Raw genomic sequence first — 16,025 nt, forward strand, 5'->3', positions numbered from 1 at the left:
TTGAGAAGAATTCTGGAAAATCATTTCTTTTTATTTGAAATGTAGTAAACAGTAAGTGATGAGCTAGAGAAAGTTCTGTAATACAAGAGGGCTTTTGCTACAGAACCCAATCTTGTTCTATCCCTCAACACAATTGTTATGTCGTGCATCCCCACCAAGCAAAAAAAAAGGACAGAAAAAAGAAAAAAAGCTCCCTAAAGAGGCCTGTGTCGCTTGTGGCCAGCTTTGCCATCAGATTTCACAGCACCACTTGAATCCCCTTCGGAAGAAACTTCCATGGATTTGGTGAAAGAACTTGAAAGATCCGCATAAAGGTCAACCACTCTTCTGATGTTGTTGTTGAGCTCCCTAATAAGTCCAACGTTTCTGCTGAGGTTGTCAGGGACCTTGGACTCATGATTCTGGTTTATCTCATTGATGAGTACCCGGTTCTGATCCAAGATGTTCTGGACTTGAACAAAGCTTTTCTTAAATGTCAGCAAGATCTTGCTATCAATCTGGGTACCATTGCCAAGACCAGAGAATGTGTCACCCTCCATAATTTTTCTCTTTTAAGGAGTCAAAAGCTTGATCGAGTCAGAACCAGCTCTGCATCATGGTCGAAAAGAAGATGATGAGAAGAAAGAAAGAACAAAAAAGATGTGAAAAATTGAAAGCGTTTGGAGATATTTTTTTAATTTATCCATACTCATATCCTCCTATATGTACCTGCCTGCACTAACCTAAACAGAGAGACAAAACATAAGCAGTTTTGGAATTGTTTAAGGCATTGGGCAGATGAGACAAGCTCTGTAGTAGAAATCATGACCACCATGAGTTCCTTTTCCAGAGGAATCAGATTATAAACATCAATTATTATTATTGTTATATTTATATTTATTATCATTATAGGTATTTCTACTGTTGCTATTATTACTATTATTATTATTTATATTGATGGGGTAATTTAAAAAAAAAATGATGAGATGGGAAAAAGCCGATCCCATTTTTAAAAGGAACCTTTTTATTAATGTACTCAGGAAATACCTACCTAAAGCACAGAGTTCCAAAGAAGAATCTAAAAGCCACCCCCCACCCCCCAAAAAAAAAAGAGTCAATGATGCAGAGGAGGTGATATTACGAAGTACTATTGCAGAGACAGTACTATTTACCTTTTTCAAGCAAAATTACGGAAAACAAAAAGTAAAAGAAGTAACCGTCCAAATAATGAAGAAAAACAAAATCCCATTTAATAATCTCAGATTGGCAAGAGTTAATAGTACTCAGCAAAATCCGAATTAACGTGTTAATATCAGGAATTAAAATGTTCCAACCCCGCTTCTTGGAAAACTTGCAGCAGCATAGCAAAAATTGCTTTCAGTAGGAAACAGAATTTTGGTCAAATAAAAACATTTGAAGCCCAAGGCATCTCAAAACCAACTAAATGCAATATCTGAGATCTCTTGCGAATATTTCAGAAGAAGAAGAAAGGAGAAGAGGTGATAAAATCAATGTCTCGGTGAAACGGGGATCAAGAAACTAATCATGAAACAGTGGAGGAAACGTTGTCAGATAGAAACAAAGACTAGAGAACAAAATTCACATTTTATGGAAGCATGGCATGGCAAGTTATTTATTTATTTGTTTGTTTTGCCAAATTCATATTAAAAGTTAAATTAAATAAGTGATTCAAAAGGTGGTGGTGGTGTTGTTAATAATATAATAATTGGTATGAATGGAAAATCGTACCTTGAAAATCTGGAACATTATATGGAGGGAGAAGAGACGGAGATTGAAAGGGGGGAGACGAGGGATTCCCGAGAAGCAGTGAGTAATAAAGATTGGCGATTGAATCGAATCTGCGGAGCAAAGGGGCTGTCCTGTGAATGAATTCAGAGAGAAGAGAGAGAACAGAGAATATGTAGATTTGACAGTCACACTCGGACCCCTTTGTGTCTTAATATTTAGTACTATTCTATAATGAATATCCACCTGTTTTCTCTTTTTTTTTTCTTTAATAAGATATAGCAGTTTACTAAAAGGTATTTCCAAAATGAATTTTTTTAAAGTGAATTATTCAAGTTATTTTTTTATAATACTTTTTGGTTCCATAATGTTATGTTGTAAAAAAATTATATATAATTTTTTTCTAATGATAAAAGATTCTAAGAAATTTCAATAATTTTTTATTTTTTATTTTTTTATTTTTTATTAATTATGATTTAATTGTGGTGTTATTATATGTTCGCAATATTTTAAATTTGTTTTATCCAAGCATATAATAAATAAAAATGTTAATAACAAAATATTTGATACATTATTTTGGAAATTTCTTGAAAATTTTAAAAAAATACGCCTCACTCTATTTGATTGCGTTCCTTTATGGTTTTATAATTTTCAATTAACATCAAATCATCAATCATTGATAGAGTGTGTTAAGAAAAATATGTTTTAGGGTATATTGGGAACAATTATTATGATATTATAAGGAGATGTTTTGTAGGTTTTTTTTTTAACTTTCCCAAGAATCTATGAATCTTATATTGTAAATTTTAAACTTTTACATTCGGTATGCATATTTTAAAGTTGATTCTCAGGAATCCAACACTTCTAATATCGTTTTTTAATTGAATTTCTATTGATTTTTTAACCAAAATATTCTCATGTGAAAGTGTGAGAATTTAATTTTTCCAAGTTAAAAAAAAATTAGTGTGATAAAAAATAATTAAATTTTTTTGTTACTCTTATTATATTATTTAATTTAATAAAAATTTAAAAAATTTGATAGAAATATTATGCTAATATTTTATTTCCAAATATATTATATAAATATTCTCATAAATATTTATGACCAATAAAATAAATTTTAATAATTTATAGAAATCATAATTTTCAAGAGTTACAATTTTTAGGAATCACGATGCACGGGTACAAAATATTTTTTTCCTATACCAAACACTATCTATGTTATAGTTTAGGTTGTACCAAAAAAAAAAAATAATCAAAGTTTTAGTTTTTTTTAGTGCAATCAAAGTTTTAGTTGATAACATATTTTTTTGGGTGAATCTAGTTGATAACATATAATATTGTAAAAATATGTAATATTTTATATTAGTTAGGGTTCTTTAAGTTTCATTGTTCAATATTTATTTATTTTTAGCGAAATAAAATAACACTTAAAGAAATTTAATTTACAAGTCCGTATATATAACGGAGAATATATAGAAAAAAAAAATAAAACTTCTTGTATAAATTTGTGTCCTTCGGAAAATTAGTTGTTGATGTTTGACAAAAAGATACCCTGAGCAACGATAAAGAAATTACTCTATTTATCATTTGATGAAGAAAATGGACTGTGGATGAATTCTTATAAATTTTTTAAATATTTAAATTCAATTCATATAAATAAATAAAGAAAATCGCTTTAATCTTTTGGAAGACAAAATAATATGTATAGTGATAATATAAAGATTTTTTTTTTACCGTTATTCAATCATAATTTTTATGTACCAAAAGTTCATTTATTATTGTAATAATTATATTATAAACAATAGATATTAATATTATTAATTATAAAATGATTTTATCTGATTTAAATGAAATTATTTGAAATGAAAAAATATATGTAATTTAGACAAGATAAATATAATTAATAACAGTTAATTGATTATGTAAAGTTTTTTATATATATGAAAATGAAACTCTTTTCAGAATAAAAAAATATATTTATTTTAAAGAAATTTCATTTCATTTGTTGTTTTTTTAATTAAGAAGTATGGGAGAAAAAGTCTTCGTCCGACGGAAGGAACACTCGAACGATATTTTTTGGTTCACGACACGTGGCTGGTTCATGATGTAGAGATTTCCATGATGAACCCTACTTTTGCCAGCAAACCATGTACCAATTCTTTCGTTAATATTGAGAATCAAACATATTATGATGCCCAATGACACGAGTTCAAAATATTGTGTCGGCCGTTTTAATATTTTATTTATTGTATTCTATTGATACTTTTAAAATACTCATTTATAATATGCCAATATCTCGTTGACTTGATTAAATCTAAATTTGATTTTTTAAATAACATATTATATTTTTTATTATTTATATTAAGAAAAAAAATCTTACTCAAAATAATCAAGTCAATTTTTTAAAATATTTTTTATGTTAAATTATTAATATTTTTGTTAAATTATTATCAACAAAAATAATAAACATTTTACATCAATATTTTTTATTCAAATTTACCCTCAAGCACTAAATATTAACAATGTTTTGGTAGCAACAAAGTAACTTATTTATAGTAATTTTTTAACGGTATGTTTGAAATGATAAGAAGAAAGTGAGCGAAAAAAATAAAATAAACAGTTAAAATTTTCTTCCTAAAGTCAATTTTTCTTTTTTTCAACTATCCAACAGAAGATACAACATTATATTTTCTTTCTTCCCGATTAACTTAACATAAAAAATTGTACTAAATTATGAATTTAAATAGCTTATGGAAGTAAATTATTAATTTTGGTTTAAGGAAAAATAAATAAGAAGAAAGAGTGATGAACTAAAATATTGCCTAACAAATTAACAAAAATGATCGTCATCTATTTTTACAAATTAATAAATATTTTTATTAAAATTCAAAATAAAAATATTTTTCTTTAATAACTTTTTAAATGCAAGGTTTAAATTTACTTTTGATGCTCATACTTTTACTGTCATACGATTTTCATCCTTGAAAATTTTTTCTTCTACATTTGATCCCTCACATTTTTATGGTTGAACAATTTTGAACCACCGATTATTTGTCCTTAACTTTTAACATAAAAATATTGATATAACATGTTAGTTATACTCACATGATTACATAACAAATAACAAGTAAATGTATAATACATAAGTGACAATGTGCTAATGTCAACACATATCAATATCACGTTAGAACACTGTTATGTAAACATGTGTATCCTCTTGTCAATATATTAGTACTATGCCATCATTAACTTGTTACATTAACAAGTTTTGTAAAAAAAATTGATGACAAACAAAGGATGAATCAAAATTGTTCAATTTTAAAAAAGATTAAATGATGGATCAAAATTATTCAACTTTAAAAAGGACTAAATGTGTGATGGAGGAAAATAAAAAACCAAAATTTCACAATGATAAAACGAGAGCAAAAGTGAATTTCAGCCTAAATGTTATAATATTTAATAGAAATTGTTTTAAACTTGTAACCATTACGTTAAAGATAATAATTAATGAAACTAATTATAAAAAAATAAACTCATTGAAAAATATATGAAACATGTACATATCTGGTTTACAAACAAATACTTTAAACTTTACTTTCTCTTAATTAATCTATTTTTTTTGGTAACACGACGAGTATACAATATCTTAATTAATGTTTAAAATAGTACTACAATCGATTGAATGAATCCATCTCTTAAATTTGGATTCTGACCTAACCGGAAAAAAAATCCTTGATTCTAAATTTATACGAAGAATCATAATCATTCTTCTAGTTCTATTTTCTATTTACTTTCCCTCACCTTTTAAAAATCTCAGAGTACTAGTTGAGAAATGAAAATAAACAAATAAAGCATGATCTGCTCCCTCAGTTTCCCACGGTCGGCTTCGCCGGGGAAGGAGGCACTAGAGCCCAGCGAAAATCACAACATTCCAACATATAATGTCTCTCTCTGACAAGAATCGAATAATTCTGCATTTTGAAATAGAGAGACCATGCCTTCTCTTCCTTCACTTTCCGTTTCAACTTCCATATTTCTCCCGAGTCATGCAACCGGAAATTGAGAGAGGTGCTCAATTCAATTTGTTTTATTTTGAACAACTAATAATTTTGAATATATATTCATTTATTTATTTTGCGAGGATAGTTTGGATATCGAGTATCCATCGACCGTCGTCTTCTATCTTGACTTGTTAATCCTGTCCTGACCTCTGGAAAGTTCTTTAACGTGAGAAATCTTTTTAACACCTCACTAATGTAATAAATACTGATAGCAACAATTTACATAATTTGATAATGATATATTAAATATTTTTTCCGTTGAAATAAATGAGAAATGCTTAAAAGGATATTTAACATGAGAGAGAGAGTATTTAGAAAATATGTTATTTTCAATTTATTTATTTAATTCAGTTACTGGAATCATTGAATTTAAATAATTGATTCGTGTGGTGGGCGTAGTGATGGTGATATGAGGTTTAATAAGATATTTTATGGTTAAGTTGCCTTCTGTAATAATTCCCATAAAAAAACGTCGTGCTTAATAATTGGATGGATACCGTATACTATAATTGTACGAGAAGTGGAAATCCAAACGGGTCAACACGAACGTGATTCTCCATACGGAACGGCGACGTCTAGCAAATGAGAGTTTTGTTTGGGTGTACAAGGAAATCTGGGGGCGAATGAGAGAGGCACACGTAGAGTGATGACTATTCTCCTAAGTGATTCATTGATAATGTGGGTCCCATCTCAGTTGGAGAAGTGTGTCACGCTCACGCCCAAGCCCAAGCCCAAGCCCAACTTGCTAACTGGACACGCTCCCCAACACAACATTCATGCGTCTGCCCCTTCACGCTACCCATTTCCCAAAAATATAGACGCCTTTTACCTTGTTTTTCCATGAATTTGAGTGATAAGTAAAATGTTCTTTTTGTCCTTTTTTTAAATTTGATAATTTGTTTTTTATAAAAATTATTTTTATCTTTCATCTTTTAAAATCAATTCAAAATAGGTTTTTTTTTTTTTTTTTATCAATTTGAAATTAATGGCGTCAACAAGATATTATTATTAACCGTTAAAAGTCAGTCCCAAAATATAATCTCTTCCTCTTCTCCTTCCTCCACTCCCTCTTCCTTTTTCTTCTCAATCAACCCAACAGAGTTATTCCTAAACGAGATTGAACCAGAAGATGATAACGGACAAATCTAAGACCAAATCACAAATTGGAACAATAATTTTTTCACTTCACTATTAAAAACTTAATTGGAGCCACCGTAATATTCATCAGAACCACAATCAAGAACACAAAATTTTCCACTGCCAGAACAAGGAAAACGTAGACAAAACAACATGGTAGCACCAAGTCGGAGGCGGCGGTTCCCCTCTCACTAAACCCAAAACTGCCCCACACCACCACGTTCTCCTCCCCTCTCCATCGTTGTGTCTTATGTCGTCACCAATCGCGCGTCCTGTGTCGTTGTGGATCACACATCTGCAAAAAGACACCCAAAAATTTCAAACCCAAAATCGCAAAGGAAAAGATCAGACCAACACAAATAGACTTACACCAGTGGCGCAACCAAAACGTGATTGAAAAAACAAAGCAGCGACCTGCATACGACGAAAACCCATTCTGACTATAGCGGCGCAATTTGAAGCTCCGACAGTAAGGAAAGGTGCGAGTCCAGAACTGAATTTCATACATTTGCAGAGAATATGGAGTCAAAACCAAAGATGGCGCCTCCTCTTCCTCTTGCGTCAAAGTCACGGCAACCGCGAGATGTGAAAAGGGCGACAAGATGTAAAGGGCGATGGTGATGCAAGGGAGGTAAAAGGAACCACCGGTTAAGGAGAGGTAATTGGAGGATCTGGTGGTGAAGCAAGAGAGAATGTGATTTGGATTTGTGATTTTCAGTGTGGGAGAAAAGAGATTAGGGTTTATGGAGTTATCAAACCTTTTTCCGTATTGTAGCGACCGCTAGTATCTGAATATTAATTAACGTGTCACTGAAGTATAAAAATGAACTTTTAAAAAGATTAATGATCAAATTAAAGAAAATCAAAATAAAAAAATCATTTGACTAAATATATATATATATATAAGGAGAAAAATACGGCGGAAAATAAATTAAATTAATTAATAATATATATTATTTTTTCAAAATTATTTTTAAAATTATTTGATCTCTTCATTTCATTTTTTTCTACTTAATTACTCCAATCCTAGTCATTTAATGCAAAAGATAATTTAAAAACAGACAAATAAATTTCAAAAAACTGTCTTATTTATAGAAATAGAGTTAATAATATGATAAGAAAATAAATGTATAATATAATTATTTTTTTCATTTTAATGTTTTATATATATTCTGTAAAAAAATTATATGAATCCAAATATAGAAGCATAGAAGCTTGCATTCTGTTTTTCAGGATATAAGCAAAATTATAAAAACAATACAATTTGAAGCTAGTAACGTTCTTTTCTGTCGATTTTGGAGAAAAAGTTCCGTTAATCATAATTAATTACTTTTTAGGAAGGCTAATAATACAATTTTAGCCTATTCTTTTGAATATAAATTTGTGATTCCAAATAAATTGTAATCAATACTAGAAAGAATATGTTATACAATGTACTGCTAACAATTTTTTTTTTCTGATTGATCGCGGTTAATATTTATACATCATTTAATTCGTAACTAGCATCGTTTTTATTAATCTCCGTAAAAACAGATAAAGGCAGCGGTTGCAAGATTTGAATGCTACATTGACTTATTGTGGTCACTAATATGATGGGAAAAAAAACTTCGTCATCTCTTGATGTTAGGTTAAATGTAACCCAGAAAATGATATCGATAACGTGAATGTTGTGTAAGTAATGATCGTGCGAACTTAGAAGGGAAGAAAATGGGCAACCATTTAATTTTGACCTTGTTTGTTCTTTATCATCTTTCCATCATATCTGTTTTTTTTATTATTAAAAAAAAACATTGGTTAGTTTCATTAGGATTGTCGCATTCAACTAGTCAAATTAATCAAGTTTAGATATTTTATTTGAGATTAAAGTTTATTGATGAGTTTTTAATTTTTTTTAAAATAAGTACTTTTGAAAAAATATTTTTTAATAAATAGATGGAATTTTCTTCTTGAAATAAGCAAAAAAATTACATATTTTAAGTAAAAATAGTTTAAACAAACACATTAAAAAACATAAAATTACTTATTTTTTTTAAAATAAATGTTATTTTGAAAAAATAATCTTAGACAAACTTACGCATACAGAAGTGTTTCATAGGCTACATCATTGTTTTTCAGAGTAAAATATTATACTACGAAGATATGGGTTTTTCAATGTTACGCGACTCCTATTTTAATTTCTGCATTTAACGAGATAAATATTGATTTTATATAATTAAAATTTATGAAGAATAATTTTTTTAATATATTATTTAGATTTTATATTTATACTGAATTAAATTATTAATAATTTATTCTTAAAAATTATTAAATTTTAATTTATTGATTTAGATTAAAAAAATGGTAGTTTGAAACAGTTAAGAAAAATAAAATGGAAAGACAAGGATGAACGAAGAATAATTCGATATAGTTGAAAGATAATAAAAATAGCAGGAGAATATTTTAAAATATACAATGATATAACTTGTTAACACATTCATACTGCAACAAGGGTATATATGTTAATAAATGCTTGTGAGATTTGCTAATTTATACATTATACATGATGACTCTTATTGATCCAATCATTGAATTTTTCTTTTATATACAAGACATATATTATGAGAAAAAACATCTTATATGAGAATGAGAATTAAATGTGAATATATTGAAGTCTCACATCCAACAAAGATAATACCGATATAAATTAAATAAGTGGGGAACAATCCTCATTTTATAAATTAGTTTTGAAGGATTAAGTTAAGCCCAAACCCATATAACTATACATAAAGATCAAAATTTAATATCATGTTACTATTTTAAAGATTATATAACTTTTAAGTATTAATTTTTAACCATTCATATTTGATTATATAATTTAGATTTAATTTTCTTATTTTGATATAAGATAGATTTATCTCACATCAACACGTCTTTTTTTTATATATATAAACAAAGGATGTATCAAAATGAAAGACACGTCAGGCAAAGATGGGTCTTCGAGTGACTGTATGTATATGGAGAATCCAATTATTCTGTTTGTACTAGAATTCTTGTATGTTGCTTTCATTTGGTGTGTAACATGATAAGTGTGGATCTAGGATGTGTAATTTTTCTGGCCTTCGCTAACAGGTCACAATATGGCTTAACTGTGCTGATAATTCGTTTGGGCTTTATTATTTGATGTGCAATCCACTTTTCCTTTAGCAGCTTAGGTTTCTCTTGAAAAAAGGGGATCGTACCCAATCGAGAAAGTGACGAGAGGGAGTGTATCTATAAGGGTAATGTATTTAGCAACTGCCAATGTTTAAAGCACAAATAAATAAGAATCTTTTAGAGGCAAATTCTTTTCATACCGTGGCAAAAAGAGATAAAACAATATGTTGTAGTTTATAGTAATGCTTGGTGAAGTTTTATTCCAACAAGTTTTAAAAATAATGTACACCTCTTTCTTTCTCTAGATGTATGATAGCATATTTATGTGTTTGTGAGACATTTTTCTATTTTGGAAGCTGAATTGGATGGGAGTCACAAGCTTAATGGGCTGAATGAGTCTTGACTCTCGAGGGGTGTGGGTGTGTAAATTGGCCAAAGTCAAAGTCAAACAATCAAAGGAGTGATTGATAACTGTTTTTTGAAAACTGGAGTCCAGAGGGGGGTAGTGACAGTGAGATTTGACCAAGTGTGAAAGGCTGAGAGCAATCTTCCCTTAATTATCTATCTATATATTTATATACAAAAGTTTTGCAATAACTTTTCACTTTTGACATTAATCCACAGAAGATGTCGATCATCGAGCATGTGCTGTTGTTGAAGGTCAAAGACGACGTTGCTCATTCACCTTACAGTGGGGCCATTCTTGCGCGTCCGAACCTCCTCCACCTCCTTCAATTTCACTCACTTCATCCACGCGCTCGAGGAGTGAGGGACGGAAAAGAAAAGAAGATAGATTAATTAATGCACTATTATCATTTACTTAATTAAAAAAACTGATTACAAATGTAAAATAGGAAATGTTTGTTTTTCTTTCCTCTAATTTTTGTTTGCTTGTTATTAGTTTTTCTAAAATTAAAATATATCATTATTTAACTTAGAGTTAGGTTTGATTAACTCAAACTTAACATCCAACTACATTGTGACATATTTTCATTTTAAGAGAAGTGAAAACTTACCAGATTTTTTATAGGCACTGAAATCAAACTTTTCAATTTTTTAAGAACGAAATCCATTGAGTTGAAGTAAGGTCTACAAATTGTAAAAAATATCCTTTCCATTCCACCACTTTTGACTTCAAAACTCTTCCGGGTGGCCGGCTAGATGTTTATACTTCATAATATTAAATGCAAGAAAAAGATCCATAGTGATATAATGCTTATAGCCAATCACAGGGAAGGAAGATCCATATATTATGCAGGACTTCTCTGCTAGCTTGCACTATATATATCGTCGCCAGCGTGTTTGGAAATTCTAAGGAATCAAGTTTAAAAAGTTGAAAAGTAGTCTTAAAATCACATGTAACGTGTAAAATCAAACACGCTGTAGTAAAATATGCTTAATAGAGTCACAAGCAATGGGCTATGAGACATACGGGATTAGGTGAGAGGAAATTAACGTCTGTGTAATTAAATTGGTCAAACAAACAAAGGAGATAGATAATTGTTTTTGAAAAAACTAGAGTCTAGAGTGAGGTTTGAGAATTTTTTTTGGGAAGGATGAGATCAATCTTCCCTTATCTATCTATTTATATACAAAATGTGTTGCAATAACTCTTCACTTTGTAACATTAATCCACAGCTAGCAACAGAAGATGTCGATCATCGAGCATGTGGTGTTATTCAAGGTCAAAGAAGATGTTGCACCGTCGGAGGCAGATACCATGGTGGAGCGTATCAACTCCCTAGCCTCGCTGGAACAGCTGCTTCACCTTACCGTGGGGCCATTATTTCGCATCCGAACCTCCCCCCCTTCGTTGAAATTCACTCACTTCTTCCACACGCGTTTCAACTCCATGGACGACCTCCGCTCCTATGTGGCGCACCCAGCCCACGTGGCCGTCGTCAAGGCCAACACGCCCTTGGTCGACGACGCCATGGCCCTTGATTGGCTCGCCGAGGTTCCCGGCGGCACCGTGCCGCCGCCGGGCTCCGCCTTGCGAGTCACGTTCTTCAAGTTGAAGGAGGGTGTTGAAGATCGTGTAAAAGATGAGATTGTGGGGGCCATGAGAGGATTTCAGCGTGAGTTCAAACAGGCCATTCAGCTCACTTGCGGGGGAAATTTCTCTCCCGCGAGAGCCAAAGGGTTCTCCATTGCTTCCCTTGAAGTTTTTCCTGGATTAAGCGAACTAGAGGCAGCGAAGGAGCTAGGGGACTATCATAAGAATGAGAAGATCAAGGAGCATCTCGAGAGTGTGATGGTGCTTGATTATGTGGTACCATCATCATCCAAAGCGCACTCAGCATCTTAATAAGGAGGTTATTTTCATGTAATAATAATCAGTTCCTGTATGAAAACCTGTCTCATTTGCTTTACTACATTGAATAATCAGCATGCTTTATATGGAATGAGACTACTTCACAAAATAATAATGACTGCAAAATTTGGTATATTTGATGGCTTTGCTTTACGTACTAATTGTTTTGTTAAATTTTTATTAAATTGATTTTGTGCTCATTATTCTTTTGGTGTTACCGTGTTAGCTAGCTACTTTCGGTGGCTAGCTATATATATACGTTTAACGTAAATTGAATAGCCTCCTGATTTAATTACACGATTCTTGTGTAAGTAAAAAGGAAAAAAAAAAAAAAGGACACGTGAGACAAGGAACCAAGCATCGTTACACTAGGATTATGAGAAGATCTGTAGAACATATAAATGCGCAATCATTGTTTTAAAACGTTGAACTGATCTACTATTGCTTGTTATAATAATAATGTGGGAAAGAAATACTAAAGTACCATATATCATGGACAGGTATAAGTAGTCAGTTTTTCAAGTTTTGGTACACAGTTATATATTAATGAATGAAGTATTCCCTGACTACAAGTATGCATGTAGATAATTAACCATTTTCCAAAACAAAAGTCTGTTGTATAAATACCTCTAACTGTTTCTTAGTTGAGGATAGTTTAATTAAGAAATTTGGTAACATATATGTGAAGAAAGCCATTTATGCTTGCTGGTATAATAGATCAGAAGAAACTCGTATTGTGATATTTATGGTGATTTCAATCTTGAAGCAATGTATGGGTATATTCTTAATTTTTACCAGCCGTTGTATACTTATGCTGCAGTACTATGATGTAGTATCAGAAGAAAGTGAGGGAAGCCGTTGCTATGATTTTTCAAACACAGACAAATTCCTAAACAGCTGAACCAAAAATCTGGATCAGATTCACTAAGCGATGGGAAATTCATTTTGTCGGTGGATTGGATGAGGAATCTTGAAGTTGGTGTATTCCAGCCCTTCTCGAGGATGGAATCAATTTGCATGTTTATGCGGGAACTATGATCTTAGGTCAATTTATTTAAACTTATTTATTAAAATAAACACTTCTTTTAATAAAATAAACAATTTTTTTTGGTTTTGTAGTGTATTTGTCTAAATTATTTCTACTCAAGAAAAATAATTTTCTGCTTATTTTAAAAAACAAATCTTATTTGTTTCTTAAAAAGCGCTTATATAAAAAAACATTTATTTTAAAGTTACTTTTTTTAAGTTTAAACAAACTCTTATGTATGACTTAGTATGTGTATACTCTTAATTGTATTTAAAATCTGTTGAGAAATCTAATATTTCGTATTTATTCATATTTATAACCTTTCAATGAATGAGTTGACAAATCCTTTTTTGTGGTGTGATGTAATTTCAATGAGTAGGTAACTCGAGATGGGTTCATGCCATGGAATGGTCTGGTCAGAAAGAATTTGCAACTTCACTTGAAGTTCCTTTTGTTGTTGATGGATCAGAAGCCGGATTATTGAAGAGGTATGGACCTCTAACTTTCCTTAAGGTATTTATTTTTCTGTCTTCACCCACATACACATATAGAGACACTTGAGCGGTAAAAACAATCAATAGCATCTTGAATTAGCCATACTTCAATATTACTTTCTGTGTGAAATACCCCAAAACTTCTAAAATGTACATACTCAGCTGTGCTAATTACTCCAATTTTAACATTATATACCAATCATTAAGGGTGATAAAGGTAGAAAAGATAACTAGTGCTTTTAATTCAATGTTAATGATCAGGATAGAATGTTAAAATTAAGGGCGATTCACAATAATGAATAGTATCTATTTTGTGTCTGCTAAGGTGAAATGCAAAATTGTGTTTGTGCAGTGCTAACAGCTAAGTTCAATATTTTCTGTAACAAAAACAGGTCCATGATGCGGGTCACATGGTTCCAATGGACCAGCCCAAGACTGCATTAGAGATGCTGAAGAAGTGAACTAAGGGAATCCTTGCTGAATCTGGAGCTGATAAGGAAAAATTGATTGCTGAGATGTGATCTCTTTTATTACTTATTTAATTAGTATAGAAAAAGGAAACATAATTGATAAAAGAAATTGCAGTGAAGTTTGACCATTAGGTAGTTTGTTGGATGTGATACTACTCCCAAACTCCCACTATTTCTGAAGTGACAGTGTACTCAGAATTACTATCATGGAAGAAAACTACTATTCAAAAGAAATTCCGTATTTTCTGCTTTAGATGCTTACTTTTGTTTCATGTAAGATCAGATTTCTGTGTGTAGTGTGTACTTCTGAATTAGAATTCTTATTTATTGATCATTTATGCTTGCCGTGAAGCATGTTATAATTGAGTTTCACTTATGATATAGTCTTGTGTTGACTCGAGACCATGTATATATATGAAATTCTGAAAGTTGGAAACTAGATATTTAGACAAGCAGTTGAGAATTGGAGCAGCATTCATGCTAAGTTAGGCTAGGAGCAGCCTCTAATTTAAAGGTTGATAGTTGATAACCACGAAAGCAAGATAAAATTGCATTTTTGAAGGGATATCAGATTTTAACTATATCGCAAGATAAATCTGTTTATTATATTTAGATAATTTTGCTGTATATCTTACTCTTATTGGATCTTTTTATTTTTTATTACATTACGTCACATTTATATTTCTCCCCCTTCTTTTTTTTTTCCTCTCTCTATCTCTCTTTTCTCCACTTATAAACCCCAACAAAAGAGATTACATAGTCCAAAATGTTCCTTTTCTTTTACACTAACTCTTAGTAGGAAACGGATTAAAATCGTTTACAGTTGTGAAAAAACTGCATTGGTCCTTTAATTTAATTTATAAAATGATAAATATATCTTTAGAATTTAGTTTAATGAATTCTAAGGATGAGATTTAGAACTGCTGCACATTGCAGTTCATTTTTAAACTGCAGAGGTCCCATTCTCTGTAAAAAAAAGAATTTTCTTCCTCTGCTATTCCTTTCCATCTTATTCGTTCATTTCTCAACTAGTTCATCCTAAGGAAACCAAAACTACTAATATATGAAATGAAGGACACTATATAACTAAAGAGACATATGACGGACCATTTTTAAATATATAAAACTCTATTAGAACTGCTAAAGTGAAGATCCTTATTCTTTGCCTACAAATTTACTTACGTACAATACGAAGGAGGAACTAAAGTTTATTCAGATGCAAACAAACACTAAGCCCAGAATCCACTGATATTATCTATTTATTACTTAAGCAAGTTAAAGGTTTATTACTCACCTGGCCTATGCTAATTACACCCAAACACTCCCCAATCCCTGCCTCAACTATTATTACACAATGGCTGGGAATTCTACAAACCTCAGCATTTGCAGAGAGGTTTACCCGGCTAGAAAACACAATGGAAAGACCAAAACCTGTTTCGGATTTATTGTGTTCCACCTTTCTCTTAACCACCAAGGGAAGAAGAGGAAAAGTAAAGGAAGAGATACAAACAATGACTATTTGTTGAAAATTATATTACTAATTCAAGCAAATGGTGTGCATTCTCAAGTAAACACACAATGATCAACATAACAAGCTTATTACACACCTTTGCTTGGTTGCAGTAGCAGTCCCCTTTCTCCTTTTTTCATATTAGTATAAAT

The 16,025-nt window shown here is 30.9% G+C and overlaps 3 protein-coding genes and 1 long non-coding RNA gene across 7 annotated transcripts; 2 read left to right on the forward strand and 2 right to left on the reverse strand.

Annotated features, from left to right (window-relative positions):
- Nucleotides 1-1,922, reverse strand: LOC114381156 (protein ELF4-LIKE 3-like). Of its 3 annotated transcripts, none has more exons than XM_028340340.1 (2): nt 1,729-1,922; nt 1-588 (listed from the first exon to the last, which is right to left on the reverse strand). In XM_028340340.1, the coding sequence occupies exon 2, from the start codon at nt 537-539 to the stop codon at nt 195-197; it is 345 nt and encodes a 114-aa protein (XP_028196141.1). In that variant the 5' UTR covers nt 540-588; nt 1,729-1,922; the 3' UTR covers nt 1-194. The 3 variants fall into 3 exon arrangements, with proteins under 3 accessions (XP_028196141.1, XP_028196142.1, XP_028196143.1); XM_028340341.1 differs by lacking the exon at nt 1,729-1,922 and adding an exon at nt 723-843; XM_028340342.1 differs by lacking the exon at nt 1,729-1,922 and adding an exon at nt 709-830.
- Nucleotides 1,923-6,782: 4,860 nt separating this feature from the next.
- LOC114381708 lies at nt 6,783-7,960 on the reverse strand. The gene is made up of 3 exons (XM_028340935.1): nt 7,946-7,960; nt 7,341-7,707; nt 6,783-7,221 (listed from the first exon to the last, which is right to left on the reverse strand). The coding sequence occupies exons 1-3, from the start codon at nt 7,958-7,960 to the stop codon at nt 7,214-7,216; spliced, it is 390 nt and encodes a 129-aa protein (XP_028196736.1). The 3' UTR covers nt 6,783-7,213.
- Nucleotides 7,961-11,709: 3,749 nt separating this feature from the next.
- Nucleotides 11,710-12,366, forward strand: LOC114381709 (stress-response A/B barrel domain-containing protein UP3-like). The gene has a single exon (XM_028340936.1). It carries the CDS (start codon nt 11,710-11,712, stop codon nt 12,364-12,366), a length of 657 nt encoding a protein of 218 aa, XP_028196737.1.
- A 633-nt stretch (nt 12,367-12,999) lies between these two features.
- On the forward strand, nt 13,000-14,697 carry LOC114381819. 2 transcript variants are annotated; one of them, XR_003660084.1, is made up of 3 exons: nt 13,000-13,416; nt 13,779-13,912; nt 14,286-14,697. It is a non-coding gene; the product is annotated as an uncharacterized LOC114381819 (long non-coding RNA). The 2 variants fall into 2 exon arrangements; XR_003660083.1 differs by having other exon boundaries at nt 13,779-13,887.
- The last annotated feature ends 1,328 nt before the right edge of the window (nt 14,698-16,025 follow it).

The sequence above is a fragment of the Glycine soja genome, chromosome 13 (assembly GCF_004193775.1).
Source record: "Glycine soja cultivar W05 chromosome 13, ASM419377v2, whole genome shotgun sequence".
NCBI classification, from domain to species: Eukaryota; Viridiplantae; Streptophyta; class Magnoliopsida; order Fabales; family Fabaceae; genus Glycine; species Glycine soja.